The sequence below is a fragment of the Pogona vitticeps genome, chromosome 3, assembly GCF_051106095.1.
Source record: "Pogona vitticeps strain Pit_001003342236 chromosome 3, PviZW2.1, whole genome shotgun sequence".
In the NCBI taxonomy this organism is placed as follows: Eukaryota; Metazoa; Chordata; class Lepidosauria; order Squamata; family Agamidae; genus Pogona; species Pogona vitticeps.
In genome coordinates, this window is record NC_135785.1 from 73,927,957 (window position 1) to 73,951,522 (window position 23,566).

Consider the following 23,566-nt stretch of genomic DNA (forward strand, 5'->3'; position numbering starts at 1 on the left):
CCATATCAGCCCCTAAGAACTTACTAGAGTACCTCATTTCTTGAATGACTTACATTATACAAGAGAACAAATTAGATAGCACTAGGCTTCCTGTAACTGAATCAATAGTGCACCAATTTATGTTTGATGGATTGTACAAACAGCACAAGATTTGAAATTGGAAAAAAAAACCCTCTGTTCTGAAGCCTACTTAGTACAAGTTTACTTAATTAATTATTTCTTGTAGAGGCCTATATTTGACCATGTTTTCCAATAGTGTGAAGTAAAATATGTATCTTAACTTCAGCTGAGTATATACTCTGTCTACAGGGAAGTAATCTTTATGCTCTAATAATATTATGTGTCACACATCTCTAACATTTTACTGGAAATTGCTCACTTTGTCTTCCTATTTGTTACTATCACTTTAAGGCTCAAAAAACACTTCTTTTAAAAAAATTAATAAAATCCTTGGCATATTGATATCTGTGCTTTCTCACTGAATTCTACATAGGAGAAGTTCAGCATACACAACAGCAACCTAATATCATTTCTCTTTCCTCTAGTATTTGAAATATTCTATAAATTGGATTTTATAGTACAATAAACATTAATTTCCTTGCCTTTGTGTGTGTTCGTGCTGAAATACCAATTTAAAACAGTGACTTGCATTCCATTGTCCACTAGAGAATAAAATCACTTATACCGTTTTAAAAGTAGAAAGATGAGAATTATTAACCTACCTATAGATTATACATGCACTGTTCCTGCAAGTGTCACAGTTAGATGTGTCTTGACCAGTCCGATATGAAAGCCTGCAAAGATAAGTACATGTGATTAAAAGTATTTGCTTTTCTTTGGTTTGCTTTCATTTTCCAGAATAACCAACATTTTATTTCCCTATTTACTGTGGATCAGTTTTACCATGTGCTCTTTGAAGAGGAAGACATTTGTGAACGTTGACATCCAAAGACAAACAAACACAAGGTCCAATATGGTAAATATTTAGATGACTGCACTTGTCATCCACTCTTTTTACTTTGTTGCTTCCAAAGGATGTGCAATGTTTATCACATCAGATCAGCATTCTAATTGCCATGAGGAACAGCAACTGTTTGTTAGCAGTCTTTTACTAGCAGGGTTGGCGATGTATTAGCCACCTACTCATTTGTCTTGGTATCAGGAAAAGATACTGCAAAGATAGAAGGTCTAGGCAGGTTTCCTATATTCCCACTGAACTCACCCTCATGTTTCTTTTAATCTCCCTCTCTTTGCAATGGACATTTACACTTGGACCATGGGAGAGGCACTAGTTACTTGTATAACTGGGGAAATATTAATACTTAAGCCAATCTAGTAGTTTGAAAGCATGTAAAAAATGCGAATAGATAAGTAAGTACCACCACGGTGGGAAGGTAATGGTGTTCCGTGTCTATTCGCGCTGGTCACGTGACCATGGAAATTGGCTACGAACAAATGCTGGCTCTACGGTTTTGAAACAGGGATGAGCACCACCCCCTAGAGTTGGACACGACTGGATGAAATCTCAAGTGGGACCTTTACCTTTACCTCAGTATTAATGCAGTGCAAGGAGATATTCTGTGTCAGTGAACAAAATATTTTTGGGCCCTATTTTGGGAGAAATTATCTTTAAAAGTAGTCTGATTGCTCAAATATAACAATTTTGTAAATCCAGTTTTTATAAGTCTGTTCTGCCTTCCTAATTGGTCTTTCATTTTATTCTGAAATGAATGGGAAAAGTACTTGAATATCAACAACCAGAAGAATCAACAGTTTATCATATAAATTGAAATGGAACATATTACAGTTCAAGTAACGGTTCATATTATCTTCTTTTGACCTTGGTTCTAACCTTTTTTTGTTTTTGTCTATTTTATTATAATTTTAGATAAATAATGACATGTTTGGCAAAAGCGCAACTTCATATAAACACCTCTTAATAACCAGTCCATCTAGAAACACCTCTCTAAATGCTAATTTTGTACTGAAGATGATACAGATCAGATACCAGCTCAATGGGAACTAATGACAATATGAAAGCAGTCCCCCCGCGGTGGAGGAGTGAGGATATTTTAGGTACATATTGGGACAGGAAATGGCTGGAGAAGGGAATGCTGACTCTGAGTTGTGGCAAGATTTGATGACAACATCTCCGTAAATAAATATCATCCTCAATTCATTGTTTTAAACATCTGAAAACCCACTTTATCCTTTCTGTAATAATCTAGGATTGCTGGTCAATGTATCATTTGTAGGTTTGCCAATTCAAACTTCATGTCTGCCTGTAATCACTTGTGCAGTATGTATGAGCATGGTTGTGTGTGTGGGGGCACACAGAACTGTTAGGTGCTGAAGAAACATGATGCTGATTGTTACAAATGCTAGAGATATACATGCTGTGTTTACACAACCAAAGAATATCAGTGTTATTCAATTTGCAACCTATCCATTTACCTAGAAACAATCTAATTTAATTAAGCAGGGCTTTATTTAGGGTTAAACAACAAACATGGAAGAATGTATTGTTTATCATGTGATGTGATGTCAGAACCACTATGGTCCAGAACAATACTAAAGAAAGGCTTAATATTCTTCATCCTTATTTGTATTACATTTTATCTCTTATTTGTATTGTGGAGAAGATTAGAACTAGGATTACCTCACATGAAGATCATTATTTAAATAATTAGAAAATGGTTTTATAGACTTGGGGTGTTCAACTTTTTCCCTCCTTGAACAGCAGTTGAACCATGCAACATTATTATTTCTACAGTTCCAGAAGCATGTGGATATGGCATAGGATGACAAATGAAAGCTTTCTCCTTCAAGAAGCTTGATGTCTGAAGGTTGACACAGGGGGAGACAGCAGAGGAAGAGAAGGGGAAGAAGTGATAAATAAAGAAGCAGTATGTGCTTGCTTTTGTTGTATGTGGTAAAGCAATCTGTTTTTGAAAGTGAGGAGTAATGTGATACAGTGTGGGATGTATTCTTTATTTATTTATTTGTTATATTTATATCCCACCCATCTAGTCATTTGACTACTCTGGGCAGCGTACATCAGACAAAATAAACAATTAAAATAACATCAGTATACAAGAATAATCATTCAAGATGGAAAAAGACAAAGAAGATAGATCAAATAGTGACCGGAGGGAAAGCCTACCTGAATAGCCAGGTTTTTAATTGTTTTTTAAAAATACCCAGCGAAGGGGCCATACGGATCTCTGAAGGCAGGATATTCCATAACCGAGGAGCCACTGCCGAGAAGACCCGGTTTCTTGTTTTTTTCCTTCCAGGCCTTTCTCGGTGCTAGGCTCCTCAGTTGCACCTCCTGACTCGATCAGGTGATAAAGGTTAGATTTTGGTGGGAGAAGGCGTTCCGTCAGATAGCGAGGTCCTAAACTGTTTAGGGCTTTATATGTAATCATTAAAACTTCAAAATTGGCACGGAAGCGCATGGGCAGCCAGTGCAATGTGGCCAGAGTGTGAGAAATATGATGGTGTTTTCTCACCCCACTAAGACGTCTGGCCGCCACATTCTGCCCCATTTGAAGTTTCTGCATCAGTCTCAAAGGTAGCCCCACGTAGAGCGCATTACAGTGGTCTAATCTCGAGATTACAAGTGCATGCACTAAAGTGATGAGCGCCCCAGCATCAATATAGGGACGTAGCTGGGCAATCCACCAAAGAAATAGACAGAGCAGACCACTGACGCCACCTGGGTTTCCAGATGCATTCCCAAGCTACGAACCTCACTCTTCGTGGTGAAAGTTGCCCCCCCCCAAATGAGAGGGAGCTTCCCAAACCGCTGATGATGGGGCCATCCACCCTCAGTACCTCTATCTTGTCCGGGTTGAGCCTCAACCCATTCTCGTGCATACATTGCAGAACAGTCTCCAAGCAGCGCTGAAGGGACAGAATGGCATCCACTGTAGTTGGAGAGAAAGAGATGTAGAGCAGTGTGTCATCAGCATACTGATGGCACGATGCCTCACATCTCCTGATGACCCCTCCCAGCGGCCTCATATAGATGTTAAACAGCATTGGGGAGATGATAGAGCTCTGCGGGACCCCAAAATTGAGACTCCACAGGGCCGAAACTCTCTCCCCAAGCTGTACTCTCTGAGGACCGTCCTCCAAGGAGGATTGGAGCCAAGCAAATGCCAGGCCACCAATTCCCAACTCGGAGAGCCTCCTCAGGAAGATACCGTGGTCGACGGTATCAAAGGTAGCTGAGATATCAAGGAGGACCAACAGGGACATTTTCCCCTGTTGGCCTCCCTCAATAGGTCATCAAACAGGGCCACCAGTGCTGTTTCTGTACCACGGCACGGCCTGAAACCCGACTGGAATGGATCCAGGGCATTTGTTTCATCCAAGTGAAACTGAAGCTGGTTGGCCACCACTCTCTCCACCACTTTGCTAATGAAAGAAACATTGGCGACAGGCCTGTAATTGCCAATGTCGTCCACCTCCAAATTTAGTTTCTTTCTTATGGGCCTAATGAGTGTCTCCTTGAGGGCAAGGGGAACCCTGCCCTCAAGGAAAGATCCATTAATTATTGTTGTTGCTTTTTACCAAGTCAGACAGTTGCTTTATATATTTCAGTGTTTCCTGCACTTGAGGACTTCAGAAAGGGCTGTTTCCCAGCCCTACCTGCAGATGTTGGGGATTCTGTGTGAGCATCCTGTGTTGCACTGCTATGTTCAATACAATGAATGAAGGTCAGAACCCAGATCTTCCCAACCAGATCAGGTTGGCCACTGTAGGAAAGAAGATGCTGTTCTACAGAGGCCTTTAGTCTGATCCAGCAGAGATTTTCTTACCTTCTATTAGTTGCAGTAAAGTGGCTAGAGCAACTTAATACAGTGTATTGGTCAAGTAGAAAAGGACACATTTTTGTCCTTGACCAGTACAGCACAGTGTATTTGCTAATTCTGACTACAGTCATTTCTGTCACATTCAGGAGAGACAGAGAACCTTGGAATATCTGGACATGCTTGGACTACAAGTACTATAATGTTTTGTCATTGGCCATCCCTTATATTGTGCTGCCTCCACTTGTGACCATAATCTGTTCCAGAAAATGGGTGTAACTCAAAATGGGCGTAAGTCGAAGCACCATTTCCCATAGGAATACATTGAAATGCAATTAATCTGTTCTGGCTGAAGAAAAAAATAACCAACAAAAAATCACTGCAAGACTCATTGGAAATGTGGTTAATCCCTTCCGGCTGAAGGGGGGGGGGAGAAAAGCAATCAAGTGTGCATGACCCATTGGAAATGCACAGAAAACAAATGGAGCAGATCGGAAATGCACAAAGAACAAAGGGGGCAGGTCGGAAATGCAAAGAAAACAAAGGAAAAAGCAAGGGAAGCATGCAGGACCCATCAGAAATGGGGGAAAAAACCCAAAAAGCAACCAACCCCCCCAAGACCATTCAGAAATGGGGGTGAAAAAGCCAACCAAAAAACTCCCGCACAACCATCAGAAATGGGAAAAAAACCTCAAAAGCAATGAAACCCCCAAGACCCATCGGAAATGGGGGGAAAAATCAACCAACAAACAACCCCCCCAGACCCATCAGAAATGGGAAAAAACACTCCAAAAAGCAACAAAACTCCCCAAGCCCCATTGGAATTGGGGGAGAGGAAACAAACAAACCCCCAAGACCCAGTACAGCACAGAAACATAAACCCCCAGTTCAAAACCACACTGCAAAAACACCCAGAACGGTTTTTAAAAAGCAGAAAACAGCACCTTAAAAGGCAGCCCAAAGCCTCCCTGCAAACACGCACACACACTCTCTCTCAGAAGCAGAAGGAGGCAGTCCCAAGCCTCCGACGAGGACGACGCACACTCTAACTGCTGGGGTGAAAGAGCTACAAAGAACCAGCGTCATCGTCACCTACAGTTCGCAATTTGAATTTCCCACCTTTTTTCCCTGCCTTTTTCTGTTTGTAAGTGAAAGCTCCAGTCGCAAGTACAAGCAAAATTTTGTGTCCGGAGCTGGTCATAACTCACAATGGTCGTAAGTAGGGATGTTTGTAAGTCGAGGCACCACTGTACTCTTAATAAACTACCATTAAATACCAGTTCTGGAAATGAGCAGGTTAAATTTCCACCTCCAGCAACACTGATAAGAAGCATACATCCCAATGGTGTTGGCATTACAAAAACAGATTTAAATAAAAAAATTAGAAGTCCTGCCCCTCAAACCCTCACATTATAGGTGTAGAATAAATTTGTCTTAACTTGTTATAAAAATAAAAGATTCAAAAAGAAAACTAACCAACATCTTTGTTGATAGAGGATAGAAAAATAAATAATGGTTATTTTAACAGTGATAAACAATATTCTTTAATGCAAAGAGCACCTTAGTGCAGCAATTAATTACAAAACATATTTACCATGACTATTCTTAGTGGCAGGTTTGAAGTAGTTGCAATCCTTTTGTTCAGTACTCTGGTAGGTAAGAGGAAATTGCCTCCCCAGATATTTGGCATGTTTTAGAGGTAGCTGTTATGTCCCGGATTACTTGTCATGATGTGTGTCTGAAAGGCTTGCAAGACCACATTTCATTCATGCAGCCACCATGACCAAAATTAGCTTTTCTCAGGGGATGCGAGGCATAATTCCATAACATACTCTCCAATTTTGAAGCACTCAGCTCAGAGGCTTTGTGTGGTTGTGGCTAAATAATGCAGGCGTAACTATAGTTCTTCAAAATGAAATGGTTTATCTTGGAAATAGACCTAGGGCAACAGGTTCAACCTCTTTTTTTTATGTGCTTGTGCATCCTGTTGATTAAAGGCAATCTTCCTAACTATTCTAAAAAATTAAGGTTTTTTTTGGGAGGGTGTCACTTTTGAGAGAATAGCATTCTTCAGCTGCAGTTATTTATAGTCTCCTTCCCATGTTATGGTATACATGCTACTGAGATGTGTTTTTTTCCTGGGCAGAGGGTGGGATTTTCTCCTATCATAAATGAGGTCTGATAAAAAGGCTTGATAGAGAGACACAGAAGGAACTATTCCTAGTTGCCTTTAACTGGGAGAACAGAAGGTGATTATATTATGCATCTCATCATTAGGCTGGGGCCACCATAAGGGTGAATGTTGAGCTAACAAGTCAGAGAAACAACTCTGGCTCATATATCTTCCAGAGAGGGAGCAGTTGCATTGAGGTCAGTTCCACTTCCTCACACAAGAAGCCCACAAGATTAGCTACTTATAGCCCTGGGATAGGAAAAAAAAAAGGAGACAGAACACTCTGGTCCTATCCATTGGCCAAAGGAACAGGAGACACCAGCTGCTACTGAAGCACAGTGTTCATCAAAAAAAGATCAGCTCAGATTAAGCTGCAGTTAAAAGCCTGCTTGTAGCTTTCTACCTGGACTGATCTCTTCCTTCCTTTCTGCTCTCCTGCTCTAATTGTTTGTAAGCTTGATAGCAGAACCTTTTCCCCTCTCCCTTTATCAATGCAGGCCACTCTGGGAGTCAGTAAATCAGCTTGAATGCCCCTTTAGTTGTTCCCTAACTGACCCTATGGTATAGCATTTGATTGCAGAGATGTAACCAAGAATAACACCTTCTGAAGAAATTATTCAAGGCAGAGAAGGGGGAGCGCCCCTCCCCAGATTACTGTGCTCTCCTCTATTTTAAGAGAGGGGCCATATATTCCAAACTACTAGCTGAAAACAACTTGTATACTGCACTGTCTCCATCTAAGAAGAGAACTTGGCTTCAACATCATCAGCTATGTGAATTTGGGACATTAATAACAGCATATAAATTGGAATTACTCACAAGAACATGATGCATATCCAAGAAGTTGTTTTATCCTCGAAAGCTTGCTGTTTGTTTTTTTGTTTTATATTCTTAATTGTCGATTGCAGGTATCATCTGTTCTTAAATTTTTATTGTTGACTTCTAAATGTTCTTATCTTTTCTGAAATTAAGATTTCAGAATCCTTTGCTTGGGGTGAGCCTTCACACTTTATCTGCCATATCAGGTCAGACCTTTTTCCTCTAACAACCTTGCAAGGGTTGTCTGCAGTGAACTAATCAGAATGTCTGAGGATGGGGAGAGTAGAAATTTTGAATCTATAAAATGGCCAGGGACTCAGTTAACAGTGCTTTTTCCTTCAGTTACTCCTTATAGAAAGGGACGTGGTGGAACTGCAGTTTAAACAGCAGAAGCCTCTGTGCTGCAAGGTCAGAAGACCAAGCAGTCATAAGATCGAATCCATGCAATGGAGTGAGCTCCCGTCGCTTGTCCCAGCTCCTGCCAACCTAGCAGTTTGAAAGCATGTAAATGCAAGTAGATAAATAGGTACCACCACAGTAGGAAGGTAACAGTGTTCCGTGTCTAGTCGCGCTGGCCACATGACCATGGAAACTGTCTACAAACACTGGCTCTACGCCTTGGAGATGGGGATGAGCACCGCGCCCTAGACAGGACTAAATGTCAAGGGGACCTTTACCTTACTCCTTATGGAGTCACAGTGTGCTCTGCTCATGGTACCTTCTATCTCAAATTGCTCTATGACTATCTTGGAAGTTTATTTCCCTTTTCCCCTTGATATTTGCAGGAATATGTGGCAATGTGCCTTTTTAGGATTATATTTTGACACACACACAGAGACCAGTTCTTTGGATTTTCCCTCTTTTTTTCCATCTGTTCTTGGGATATTTTTGCTGTTTCTCCCTGTTTTCTGGACTCAAAGAAAAGACAACATGGAGAAATCTCTCCATAATCTTATAGAGTTTATTGTGGAAGGTGGACTTTATTTCTGTTTTTTTACCTTTATTTGCTTCCTTCCTTTTTTGGTTTTGGGGAGGAGTGGCTGTGTACATGTTTTTTTTTCCTGTGCTGCTTTTTTTTTCTTATGTGTGTGGAGTTTGCTTTCCCTGTTTGATTAGATTTTTAAAAATTGTTATTTTGTTAATTTCCTATGCATTTATTCTCTTTAATGTGTACACACATATATATAACAGTGGGTTTTGAAGCAGACTGATTTACTTGATTCTGTGCGGTGCTTGTGGATTGGAGAATTAGACTTAATAACTGTGACACTGAGGGGTGTGTGTGGTTGTTGTGGTCCACTGGGCACAACATGGAGCACTTCCTTCTTGTTGTTGTGTTCTTTTTGGTTGCTTTGGTGAGTAAGCATCTCTGAATGCCAAACAGCTAATACCTGGCTGGCTGCTTCCTTGCCTTTTTTTCATTTTGTGTTGCTCAGGCCCAGTGGGTGCTGATCAGATGACACTAAACTAAACGCATACTACTGTTAGAAATGTGACAAGGCTTTCCCTCCGGGCACTATATGATCTATCTTCTTCGTCTTTTTCCATCTTGAATGATTATTTATTCTTGGATACTGATGTTATTTTGTTTATTTTGTCTGATGTACACCGCCCAGAGTAGTTCGATAACTAGATGGGCGGGATTTAAATATAACAAACAAACAAGCAAACAAATAAATAAAATATTAACCAGTGCCTACATAGGTCTGATCAAGAGTTTTCTTTCTTATGTACTGTTGCCTGGTTTTAGGTTAGACTGACTTTCTGTTGCCTCTGCCTTCACAAGAGTAGTTTTTAAAGGTTCTTTAGGGCTTTTAGATTGCCAGAAAACATGAATGGGTGAATGAATTCAGGCTTCCCTTTCATGTAAAACGAAAGAACTTTCATTTTATTTAAGAAAATGAAAGAGGTAGCCACCAAAGGAACTCAAAACGAAATAAATATGGAAATGTTCACCATATACATCTCTAGTCCTGCTTTCAAGAAATCCCAGCTCTTTCTTGCACTTCATTGAGGTATTTTTCTGTATGAGAATTCACTGGGCCACTACTATGCACCACAGTCAGTTTAGTTCACCCCTTAAATATTCCAAAGTTTGTATTGCATTAGCCTATGGCCAACAAACATCACAGCAACTACAGCTGGTATTTTTGTGAGTACTCTTTTCAGTTGCAAGCCAATATTTGAGCAATGTCATTAAATTTCGTTATAATTGGTCTTAGCCAAATTGAAATGGTTTTCCTTATCCATTCCATTGAACCCTTATTGATTCACCCTTGGCCCTTTTCAAATTAATTTAAACATAAATTGCTTTGTTTTCAAGGGTCAGATAGGTTGACGAGTTTAATAGCCTAACTGTTATGCAAATTCTTTTTTACTGGCTCAAATCCTCGCATGTACATATCAGTTAAAATCCCTGGCTGAATTAGCTCTCAACTGGTGAGTGATTATTCTACTTCATGGACTGTGGCTAATAGCCTTTAGCCAGTTAGAGTGCAGGAATTAATAATATCCTAGTTATTATGTAAATTAAAGCTGTTCCAATTGGATTCTGACAAATGTTACAGTGGGGTATATTTTAGGGGTCAAGAGCTCTTATATCCTTGGGCAGTGGTTTGCTTAGTTCCATTTCAGTATGCTAATAGAGAACAAATGAATTTTTAGTCCCAATTATGACCTCAATTTCTTTAATCTGATTTTTGGTGTGTGTGTGTGATTACAGGCCCCAAATATTTGGACCAAGACAAACATTTGCACACTAATTCTGGGGGAAAATTATTTATTTGAAAGATGTTTAAAATGTTGTGTCCCCTGCAAATATCTGTTACTTCAAAATAAGAGCCCTGTGTTCAATGCATTGCATATGCAGAGCTTCTAAGCATGCTTGTGTCTCCATTCAATTCAGCAGAACTGTGACTTCTGCTTCATACTGAATAGGCAAAGCCATTCTTTCTACTAAAATGAACCCTGTAGTTTTATTACCCATACACTGTACGCCCTGGAATTTTTGAATTGGAAGGTATTTCCTAGGTTGGGTGAAGTCAAACAGTGACATGTTTCAAAACATATTCTAAACAGTCATGTATTCTAAACAGTTGGTTTTAGAATTATAGGGTACATTCACAATAAACATTATTTATTTAAAACATTTTTACCGCACCTTTCTCCTCAAAAAGGATCCAAAGAGGCTTACATAATTAAAAACAAAATATTAAAATTGATTTGGCTATAACAATTACATTAATTTGAGTGTACAGGAGAAATACTGGTTTCAGTCTTGGATTATTATTATGTTAAAGATAAACCAAAAGATATAGATGAAATCTATCTTATCAAAACCTAACATGCTTACTCTTTTTGGCAAAACATGAGAACTGTATTACTCTATTAGTGCCTGCATCATCCAGTACTGCAACGAAAGTGAAAAATACACAATTCAGATCCTCACTATCCACAGTAAAGGAAAGAAGAGCCAACAGCACTAAGAAGGGTCTGGTGATAAAGAAACAAGGATACTGGCATGGCAAAACTAATCCACAAATGCTGAGCTTTGTTTTTCTATATATAGTGTTAGCATACATTAAATTTGCTTTGCAATTTTGTTAACATGGATCCCCGATGATGGATAAACCACTATGAACTAAATTGCAGATACTGTCTATTAAGCACTGCTGATGTGCAATCACTTTTCTGCAGAAACGTTAAATGATAATAAAGTATGCCACACAGCTAGTACCACAGATCAATTTTACTGAAAAAGCTGCTAGCGTCACAAATGGTTTGGGATTCTGAGAACTGGCCATGATTTTAAATGTTAGCTTGCCATAATATTTTCTGCTGCTCAGAGTAGATGCCTGTTTAGTAACAAAGTTTTTTTTTGACATGACATGAATCTGCTGGTAGATGCTATACAACTTTTTTTCCTTTGTAGTGGTGTTAGGACAAAGAACTCTTCGGCTTATGGACTAGCTACTACTACATCCCTGCTGGCACAGTTAACTTGCAGGTGACATTAAGGAAAATGCTTCTGAACCAGCAAAGGAATAACACCACATAAGGTTTAAGATGCTTAAAAAAAAAAACTTTCATTACACTTCACACCTAGGATTTTTGAACAGAAATCATCCATTACGAACAGGAAGACATGTTACTTATTACCTCCTGGAACTTTCCTTTCCTAAAGTCTGGGATTTCTTCCCCTTCCAATTGTGGCTGGGACAGATTGTCTCCCCAATCCCATCCATCCATCCATCTATCCATCATCATCATCATCATCATCATCATCATCATCATCATCATCATCATCATCAATTTGTTTGTTTGTTTCTTTTATAAACCGCCCATCTGGCAGCCAGGGTCACTCTGGGTGGTTTACAACTGATAAACAAATAACAGAATAACAAAATAATACATATACCAAATAATAATAAAAATACAACTGGGGCATAAATCAAATATCATGAAGTGCAGTAAAAACAAATACAATAAATTACAATTAAAAGCATAAAATATAAAAGACAAGAAGCATGGCCGTGAGATGACTTTGTCTAAAAGGGCGGGATAGAAATCAAATCAAATCAAATCAAATCAAATCAAATCAAATCAAATCAATCAATAAATAAAATCAAATAAAATAAATAAATTTTTAGCAAACATTGTTGTATCGTATAATTGTTTAGGGCTAGGAATGTTGGAGAACAGCTGGCCTGACTCACTGGCATGTCTTGGTTTTTAAGAACAGGAAGGAAGCTAGATCCAGACCAAGTGTGCTAGTCTCTGCATCACTTAGCTTCTTTGCTAATTTTCCTATGACTGCTGCTTTGGGCAGAAGCAGAACTTGTATCTGATGGCATGAAGTCCTGTCCTGGAAAAACAGATTTCTAGTATGATATTTGAGGGGTCTTTTAGACATTAGTTATCCTGGATTGTACTGCGAGAGGGAAAAAACCAGTGGGCGTCAAGCTTACACCTGCTCAGCTTTTCTGTACTGTTATCTCCATGACGAAAAATAAACAAACAAGAAAACCTTGGTTCTTTCACTGGTTCAGATCAGGCACAAGATCGAAATTTTGTTTGCGAAATCTCATACAAGACAGTAATTCATCCCTCTGTGCGATGGAAATAGAGAGGGAACTGCTTTCTCATCTCAAAACTTAAACTGGTAAGGGTTGGATGACTTTTGAAACTGCTTAAATAAAACTATTCAAGTGAAGTTCCATGAAATAAATCTAACCCCCAAGAATTTCTTATCAAACGTTTGTAAAAGTAAAAATATGTAGTCATTTGGCTGATCCTGTATACACTTATTAAGGAAACACACACAACCCCCCCACACAAACAGAGAGAGAGAACTTTTTTAATTCCATAATTAGAGGGTTGCTTCACCAATCTCAAACAAAAGACTGCTCATTTACTTAATAAGTGATATTCTATTTTAGAGTCCCATCATTAAACCTTTTACTAGTGTATGGTTGAAAGCCAAACTGACCCATTTTGTAAATGTCTCTTCCTTAACTAATATGAATGAATTCATCAGAGTAGGTCACTCAGAAATTACACTGCCAAAGAACAGTAATGAGAACGTCTGAAAACCAAATCTGTGCTGAACTTGAAGTCAGTAGGGGTTCTGAGTAACGGTCCCTTTACATCATGTTAATTTCACACAGCAGTTCACCAGCCTTCAGATCAGAAGGATTTGTTTTCAGATGTAGTCATAATTGTTGCAGGTCTTTTTTTAATTCCAGAGTATGCATGATTTGCACACAATGAGATGCAGTTGTGTGCCCTCTGAAATCAAAAATAGGAACTCTTTAATTAGCATTCATTCCTTCTTTACCGATGGACCTCTGCAAAATGAAACTGAGCCTTGTTTATTTGTCATATTTCCATACTGTCATCCATCAGTAAATTCAGGTTCTACCTTCAGCCTCCTGATAAACTTTTAGTGTAGGTTCAGTTCAGCTAAGAAAGAGAGTAAATTCATCAATATCACTCATTAATTAATTAAGCTTCAGAGCTGAGAAGATATTTGCAACCAGCTTTCATACACAAGGACAAAACTCTAGCCATACATGCCTCGAATTATTCCACATTTTACATTTGTTATGGATAGGTCATCTCTAGAGATGGGACTTTTAAAAGTTTTGAAAAGGCAACACATACTGTCTCAATTAGCCCTCAGTTTCTGCTGTCCCACACAGATGAGATGACTAGAGATGGGGGGGGGTATTCGTATACGAATACTCCTGCACAGGTGGAGATAACGAGTATCATTCTTCGACCTGGCAGAGGCTTGTCCTGCCTCCTGCCAGGAATGGCTCAGTGATCACAATCTCCTAAACGATAGAACGGCAGCGCAGACCCCACAGCATTAGTGCATTGGTGAGTGGACCATCCGGCCCCATGGGGCTGGACTATCGTTATCTCCACACGCGCGGGAGTATTCATATATGAATACCCTCCATCTCTAGTCATCTCATCTATGTGGGGCAGCAGAAACTGAGGGCTAATTCAGATTATGTGTGTTGTCTTTTCAAAACTTTTGAGCTTTCTGTGGTTTCAAATATATAAAGCTACCACAACACAAGTCATGCCACTGGACCAATCTTGTGTACTCTTAGAGGCAGTGGTAGTCCATAGTCTCAGGCAAAACTCTTTCCCATCCCTACTTAAAATGCTTGCACTGAAGATGCCAGAATTGTATTTATAATCTTGTGGATGCAAAGTAACCACTGTGTTTGGGAGCTATGGGTCTTTGTTGCTTGTGCAGTCAGATACAAAAGCTGAAATCCTACTGGACTGATATATAAAAGGTATAGCTTTGGAGGTGAATTACCTCAATTTAAGAAATCTCAATTGCACATCAGTTCATGCAACTTGGTATGCAACATGTAATGTTTATAGAGATTGCTTAACTTAAAGCAATTCACCTCCAAAATTTACACCTTTTTGCATAGTAGTGCAGTAGGATTTCAGCTGATGTGAGAAGTGCAGTCATGGAGACAACCACCAACAGTGTCTGTGGCTGCAGTGGCACGTTACTTCAAGGTGCTTCCTTTGCCTGTAGCTTGATATTGATTTATATTTTGCAGTAATGGCTCTCAGTTTTGATCTTTTTAATCTTTGCTGTTCTACAGTTGCTGCTGATAAGCAGAGTTAAGGCTTACTCTGAAGTTAGTGAACATAAGAGAAAGCACCAATCAGTTTGTTTTTTTCAGTGTTAAAAAACTGGAACCCAAAGAGTGAAAGGAAATGTATGGACTTATTTTTTGAGTAAGGGTATTTGTACCTTTGTGGTTCAAAAACATTCAGAGAGTTTTACAAAAATGCAACTCTACAAGAAAAAGTATACAGAACAATTAACCAAACAAGAGTAGTCTGGTTTCTTTATTTCATTAACCAACCCACCCACCAATGATAATTTCATTTACCAAATGACAATTTGATCTTCAAGCAAAATTGGTAGCACAAATGACAAACCCAAACTGTTGTTGCTGAATGCAACCAAGCAAGCAAGCAAGCAAGCACGCACTAAATAAATATCGCAATAGTGTTTTGCTGAAAGTGCTATCAGGAAAAAGCCTTCCTTGTCTCCAACAACTAATGATACAGAATATTCATGTTGTCTAGGTCGAGAATGTTCAAAATTTCTAGAACTAAGCTGAAGAGTGGTGGAGTAGAGAACACAAATAGGTAGTTTTGAGTTTGAACTACAATCACTGAATTTAGAGGTACAGTGGTGCCTCGCTTAACGAGCGCACCATTTAACGAAGAATCCGTATAGCGATCCCTTTTTGGGGATCACTATACGGATCTGCCCCAATCGCCGCACTCGCTTTGCGACGATTGGGGCTCCGGCGGCCATTTTGGAGCCGCCGAACAGCTGATCGGCGGCTCCAAAATGGCTGCCGGATGACCCGAAATGGCCCCTATCAGTGTTTTCGCGCCCTCCCCTTGCTTACGGAGGGCGCGAAAACACTGATAGGGGCCATTTCGGGTCATCCGGCGGCCATTTTGGAGCCGCCGATCAGCTGATCGGCGGCTCCAAAATGGCCGCCGGACGCGAAAACATCGCTAGAGGGGTAAGTTTGCACGTTTATTGGAACGCATTAAACTAAGTTTAATGCGTTCCAATAGGCTTTCCTTACCCACACAGCGATGTTTTCGTATAGCGAAGGTTAATCCGGAACGGATTAACCTCGCTATACGGGGCACCACTGTATTAGTAAATCAACACTTAAGTAAACCCAACTGATTCAAAGTGTCTGCTACAGTTGACAAATGATTCAATTTAATTCCCTAACTAGTTCTGAGGATACATAGGTATTGTCATAGAATTTTTCACTTATGCAAGTTCCTGTTTTTCTTTGGGAAGAAATTCGTTGGGATGTCTTCACCCTTTGTGTTCATCTTTATCCCTTGCTTAGGTTACTGTATTCCCTATAGTAGTTCTGCCCGTTCCCAAACTGAGTAGTGAACTTGTGTATGGTTCCCTGTGGTAATGATGGTCTGTTTCAGCCAAATTGTAACTAATTTTTAATTGAATTAATTTTTGAACTGCAGAAAGATCAATGGCACGAAGCACGAAGCACCTACACTCTGTTTTTAGTACACTGTTCTGCATTAACAGCTGGGAAAGTTACCTTTTTGGAAAAGTAATCTTTTTCAGCTCTGGTCTGGACTATAAAATTATAGTATATTATAACAGGATTCTTGATTCTGTAATATACATGTTATGAATGTGTATAGCTCACTCCTACGCTGTAATTCTATGAAGTTGAGGTATCAATTCCGCGTTATTTGGATATAGAAAATCAGCTTTGGCTTGGTGAGGTAAGGAGCCATAAAATTTGAGGTTTTACAGGCAACGAAAGGGCTCTGGAATTTTCATGATTCATCTCAGAAAAATACAAAATAATGCTAGTAATACATTCAAAATTGAATCAGTAATTATAATTTTCAGCAGGAATATTTTTTTGTTAACAACTGAAGTATTTTCTTTTAGGTGTAATTACAAAATTAAAATAAAACCACTGTGGTAGGCAAATCACAGAAAATAGTGAGAAACACTTAGACCTTTGAGAACAGAAGTTTGTTATGACAACAAAAAGGAGAACATGCCCGAAAGGACTTTCAAAGAAATTACCAACAGAATGCAGGGATTATTTTGCCTTTGCAAGGAGGAGATATCAAAATAGATTTCCAAATTTACTGCAGAACAGTGAGTCCTTGCAGGCTCTTAAGCCATTTTAGCATATGCACATTTAAGAAAAATGTATAACAATACATCACAGAATCATGGCTGTACTATATGGTGAGGGGTGGGGAAACCATACTCTTAAGTACGTGACTGTGAGCTCCATATTCATTTTAGTGAAACCAAATAAAGGCAGGTGAAGCCATAGGCAAAAAAAGGAATCTAAAACAATACAGGCTAGATTCATAGTTGCTATAGACAGTACATTGCTCATAAATGATTATGTAATTTTTTGTAACTGTAGTAAAAATTCTACTTTCATATACATGAATATGCATTTGAGCAATTTTCTTTTGTGAGAATTCTTAGCCTAGAATCTAGTTGAGAATAACACACCCACTGAGAGTGTGGGACTGGATTTGCCTGGGTTATTCTTGTGCTAGCAGAAGAAATCAACATTCTATGAGGTAAATCTAAAAATGAGGGCAGACCAAGCAAAAATTTTAATTTTTAAACTGGGTTTCAGATTAGCACCAAATTTGGCATAGTTGTAGCAGATGGTCTGCTCATGCTCTTATGCCAGTTTTGGGGAGCTTTTGGCAAACAATTTTCAAATTATGATTTTTTAAAACTTTATTTATTTATTTATTTATTTATTTATTTTATTTTATTTTATTTATATGCCGCCCACACTACCCAAAGGTCTCTGGGCAGCTTACAACATTTAAAATAGAATAAAAATTCAACATTTAAAATACAATTAAAAATATATATAAAATTGCTATCGGACCCACATACACTTCTCATTCAGAAATAGGTGATCCTAAATATCCCCAAATTTAAAATACTTCATATAAATTGAAAATATCAATATTGTGTATCTTGAAAGCGAATGTTTGACCCCAACTGTTTTTTAAAAAAAAAAATAGAAAGAAAGGTGCTGCAGAGCTAAAATATTCATCCTCAAAAGGCCTTTCAAAATGAAAAAAGAAAGGAAGAAAGAAAGAAAACCTGTTGTTTTGTTATAAGACTTGGCATGCATACTGTAGGTTTTGTGAAATGAAACATTATATACATTCATGCTAGGTCTTCCTCTTTTCTTTCTTCCCCTCTCAAACCACTTTTCCCAAAATACTGTGTTTCCTATGTGCAAAGTAGGATAGGATTAACTTACTCATTTTTTATTTTTTATTTTTGTGAAGATTCAGGTTTGGCTTGATTACAGTGGTGCCTCATAAGACAAATGCCTCGCAGGACAAAAAATGTGCAAGACAAATGGTTTTGGCAATGGGGTTGATGACTCACAAGACAAATGTTCCTATGGCCATGCTTCGCAAGATGAATGTTTTCCGTTTTTTTTGTTCCTGCCTCATGTTTGCTGAGTTTTAAATGTTTTTCTGTGATGTTTAAAAAGTTAAAGTTTTTTGAATGAAATTTTTTAAATCATCTGCACTATATGTATGGCTTTAAAGAGCTCTTAATGAAACCTTTGTAAACCAAATTTGACTTTGTTCTGACTTTTTTTTGCCCATAGGAACGCATTAATTAGATTTCAGTGCATTCCTATGGAAAACACGTTTTGCAAGATGAATTTAGAGTAGACTATGTCTAGATGGGCGGCATATAAATGCAATAAATAAATAAATAAATAAATAAATAAATAAATAAATAAATAAATAAATAAAAAATTTTTTTTGCAAGGCAACATTAACCGTGGAACGAATTAAATTCGTGTGGCGAGGCACCACTGTACTTAGTTTTCTGTTGCTCTGTGGTATCTGTAAGGGTTACCTCCAACACTACATTTCAAATGAGTTGAGCCTGCCCCTGTCTTTCTTCACTATCCACCTTTTACATACTATAGATGATTTTGACCTTGGTGTCAAGTGACAGTCTGTACTAACTCTCAGCCTCCCCTTTTTCTATTTCCAAAGGAGGAGGCATCTTTTTGAAAACTTGTGAGCAACATGTTTGCAAAGCAAGGGTTTGGAAACTAGAAGATAGCTTTCTAGTCTGCATTCTGCAGAGCTGGCATAACAGTAGTTTACCTGAGAGATTAAAATGTGTATATGTTTTTCTGTTGTATGTGTAGTATTCACTCACACTTTTGCTTCACCATTTCATTAAGTTCAAAACAGCCATTCAATGTTTTAGCACAGAGGGACTGCAGCTATTCTTGGTTCTGCTCTCCCCCAGCAACCATATTATAGATCATATGATCATTTTCTGGGATTCTCTACAACTCGTTCTACATGAGGAAAGTTTCTGTTGGAATTTGTGAGTAGTTTATGGATACTGAAACTTCTGTTTTAAAAAGACAGGAAATTCAATTCTTCAAAAAACCTCTGGTTTATACATGTGTAATATTGTATACACTATTCAGAATACCAGGAAATGGTCCAATATTGCTGCGCAATACCTGTATTGTGCCAGTGTGGCCATCAGAAAAAAAGGATGCCAAACTTCACATAAAAATGGCAGCCTGAATGTTGACAACAGCCATGGCAGCAGTGAAGATGGTTTACAACAGTGGTCCCCAACCGTTTGGACACCGCAGACCGGTGGGGCGGGCGACAGGGTCCGTGTGGACATTCACACACAAGGGGCTGTGGTGGTGGGCATTTGGTTGGAGCAGAGTGCATGTGGGGGGGGGGCTGTGAGATCTATCTCTATAGCCCAGTCCGGCCAAGGACCAGCATTGGGCCATGGATCAGGGGTTGGGGACCCCTGGTCTACAGGACACCCTCTTGTGCTGACTACTATTCAAAAGAGATAAGCAGGTAGAATCCTGGTGTCCTTGGCGCTCTACTGCATAATCAGCACATTTTAATGGTCCTTTCCAACTGGGCTGTAGTGAGTTCTTTTGGTGGACCACCTTCACATAGGACTGACAGGAGTGATCTGGTTCCTTAGGCAGCACAGCAGAGATCTCTGAATGATAATCTCTGATACAGTTTAAAAGAGCACAGCAGTAGTTTAGCATAGTGTTGTCAAGAATGTGGATGTCTTGAAGATGTGTCATGAGAAAAAATACTGGGGTATGCATGGGGCAGCTCATTAGGATTTCATGTGGAAAATGACTAGTATGCTGTAAAAGAACAGTATTTTATTGGTTTCTTTAAGAATGTTTTCTACCAGTGGATACAGAAGCACAATATCCCATATATATTAACCAGATGTTTTTTTAAAAAATCCAATATACTTTGGTAGCTTCTGACTGTCTGCAGAGAAAGAGTGAGAGTGAAGGAATAGTTTATCTGAGTATTTTGGGTTCTCTGTCAAGACCAGTCCTCTTCCAAACACATAATGACTACCAGTAATTATCTGAATAGTGGGCTCTGTCAATATCAAGAAGGTATTTGTGGAATGAAACATGATAAATCCAAACTATGTAAGATGTCTTGGGTACATACATTTAGGATATTGAAGGCTAAGTCACATTATAGAAATTATACTTCTTATGCAAAGTCTGTTCCTTCTTTGTCTGAACTGGTTTCTTCCTGTTTGTAACTGTCTTAGAGAACACAGATAATCTAGTCAATTCAATTCAGCTAAAGGACTTTTGCACATGCATATGATGGTATCACTGCAAGGCAGCTTTGCTTAAGCCTTTAATCACGGTGTGATGGGAGGGGCAGTATTCTGAAAGGAGCCACAGTGGAGCTTAGTAACTCAGATCTGTTGAACTGTATGTAAAATTCATTGGCTACACTAGTTTTCTAAGATTTCCTAACAATGATTGCATTCTGCTCCCATATTTCACTTGTTTAGAGACACCCTTACATTATATAAGCAGTGGTAAATTCAGACATAATCTCCTACTACTTTTTCTATTACCTGAACTAGACTAAAATAGTTTATAACTTATTTACAACAGTGCAGTTGCACTAATAACAGAAGACTTACTTTAATGGGTCAAGTCTCAACAAATGAGAAGAAGCTTTCATTACATAGTCAAGGTCCGATTTCGACATAAGGTTTTTCCCCATGGAACAATATCTGTGAAAGAATACATGTGAAAAAATTATGTAGGGAATAAATTTCAAAATCCATGTGGATTTTGCATGGAAAAAAAACCTGGACAGAGTGAGCAGCAATTTAATTTTTGCAGACCCACGTGATATTTTTCACAGATATTTTGCTGTACTTCCCGTCCCCCTTCACAGAAGTATTACTAACTAGATAAGAGCTATTTCAGCTGATAGTTTTTTTTATAATGTTAAATCAGTGCTATAAAGTTTGCAAGGAAATGTGCAAGAAAGAGACAGTCTATGCATATTGCAGAGCAGCTGAATTGAAAGTGCTTCCCTCGTCTGCAGAATCAGAGTCTGATGTTTTTGAGCTACATCCCATCCCCCAATGAAGTCTTTAACCATTATGACAAGAACATGGATTTGACTCCAGTCAGGTAGCTAGAATGATCCCTACTCAGTTTCTTAATGCACACAGAATAAGGACCAGCAAGAAGACATGTTTTCAGTGGCGTGACTTGGGCTGCAGCAATCTGAGCCCTGATTGCATACATGGTTTAACTTAACCTAGGGGGTCACTTTCTTGTTACTAGACCGAAATGTATGCATATGTATAAAAACGACACCACACCAAGTGATAAAGTACAGGTTCTTTTCTTTTTCCCCATAGTTACACAAATAAATATTTGTCTTCCCCACATTTCAGATCCTATGTATTTAATCTTTAAATGGCTGTCTTCGTCACTTGGTTGCAGTAATATATACTGTACAGCAAATAATTATGGCTTTGTTCTTTGGTTATTTAGCCAGTGGTGAAAACAAAGTGAATTAACTATCCCACAGAGTGCACCTAATACAGTAAATATAAAAAGGTTTGTTTATCCTTCATTTAACCAGTGACTTTAGCAAACCAGAGATTGATGAGTTTAGAACTGTAATCTTGATTATATCTACAGGTATCTTAATATGATCTGCTATGTAACAGTTTTATGCAATTGCTCCCATACAAAGAAAGTATTCATGATAATTTCAAGATTAATGCCTTTCAGTTAATTGGAATAAACTAAAAAATTCCTGGTACCCAATAATACAACCACATTCCCCCTCCTGCGCAGCATTTTTGCTGTTACTCTGTGTGGTATAAAGGAAATTACTGCTTTCTCTATTGTGTGGAAAATGATGATTACAGATCATTTGATTTTTACACGTCAGTCAATTTATCATAATATTTGAGTCTTCTGTATTGTCAAGGTTGCCTGTTCCATTGTTTGGAAATACAGACTAAAACTTTGTGACAAATCCTAATAGTTACAATAGAATTCTAGATTTCTTTTTTTTAATGTTGAAATCTTTTTACTTTTAAAGACAGACTGTGCTGAATGCTATTGATAAACAGCTTGCTATGTTCCTTAAGATCAGAAATATCTCAAAGTTTCAGTATCCTTTGCAAGGAACTTGAGGATTCAAATAATCTTAAAGTCCAAGAAACAGATGAATGCATTGTGAATACAGTGGAACCTCTACTTAAGAACGTCCCTACTTAAGAACGATCTAACTTAAGAACAGCTCCATTTGCTAAATTGTGCTTCTACTTGAGAAGGGAACTCCAAGATAAGAACGGAAAAAAAAACCTTAGCTAATCTTAGGTTTAAAAAAATGTTCTCTCCCTAGTGGCAGAGGACAGATTAATCGGCTACAAACCGCTCCTCGACCTAAGAACCAAAAACAGCCAGAACGGATTAATTGGTTTTCAATGCATTCCTATGGGAAATTTTGCTTCAACTTAAGAACATTTCAATTTAAGAACACCATTCCAATATGGATTAATTTCTTAAGTAGAGGTTCCACTGTACTGCTAAATCTGGGGACTGAGGACACGTGGACAGAAGCTGAAAGATGGTGGTGAGGGCAGAGACTAACATGGTGAAAATCTTGTTTTGGGCTATAATGTCCTGCATTTGGCACCACATTTTCTTTCTTCAGCAGAGTCTAGACAAGATAGTGTGGTAATAGTGGCATACAAATTTCTTCCTCTTCCTTTCCTGTTGCTAATGCTATATATGCCTTGTGCTTTCTCTTCTCATACTTCATTATATTTACCTGTAAATTGCTCTTTCTCTCCGTTTCTTAATTCTAAAAGGAAACTGACCTTCCTTTCTTTCAACAAACTACCTCTTTACTCTTTGCCAAACAGCACTGAGAAGAAAAAGATACCAGCTTTTACTGGAGGGGGAAAAAAACCTCTTTTTTTCTGAGCACCACACCAGGAGGGAATGAAAGAATCAGGGTGGGACACTCATCACCTCAGTAATAGGGCAGGAGTGGAAAGGAAGAGAAGAATGTTTAGACAGAAGAAACTGTGCATCACCACAGGACAATGAGGAGGGTAAGACATCCCAATATGAGGAGTGCAGCAGTGAAGGAGAGGAAAATAGTCACAGGTTCTTTTTCTAAGAAGAAAATCATGTGCTGCCACTAGAGGAGGAATAGTGATTGTATGAAGACAGCACCAGTATAATGGTGTGTCTCCCCCAGATGCATACTTTAATGTGGTGAATGTATCAGGCAAACTGACAGGAGGCTAGACTCA

General features: G+C 38.6%; 2 protein-coding genes across 7 annotated transcripts in view; one reads left to right on the forward strand and one right to left on the reverse strand.

The window, feature by feature from the left end:
• The window catches only part of DOCK1 (dedicator of cytokinesis 1), a 489,282-nt gene that overhangs the window by 172,947 nt on the left and 292,769 nt on the right, over positions 1–23,566 (forward strand). The window lies entirely within an intron of this gene.
• Positions 1–23,566, reverse strand: part of INSYN2A (inhibitory synaptic factor 2A) — a 70,105-nt gene that overhangs the window by 15,591 nt on the left and 30,948 nt on the right. For 2 of the 4 annotated variants that reach the window (XM_078391204.1, XM_020791493.3), the window contains 2 exons: positions 20,912–21,004; positions 723–794 (listed from right to left, as the gene is read on the reverse strand). In XM_078391204.1, coding sequence (XP_078247330.1) covers positions 723–794; positions 20,912–21,004 — 165 coding nt within the window. The remainder of the gene's footprint in view (positions 1–722; positions 795–20,911; positions 21,005–23,566) is intronic. The other 2 variants (XM_078391205.1, XM_020791495.3) reach the window with 1 other exon arrangement.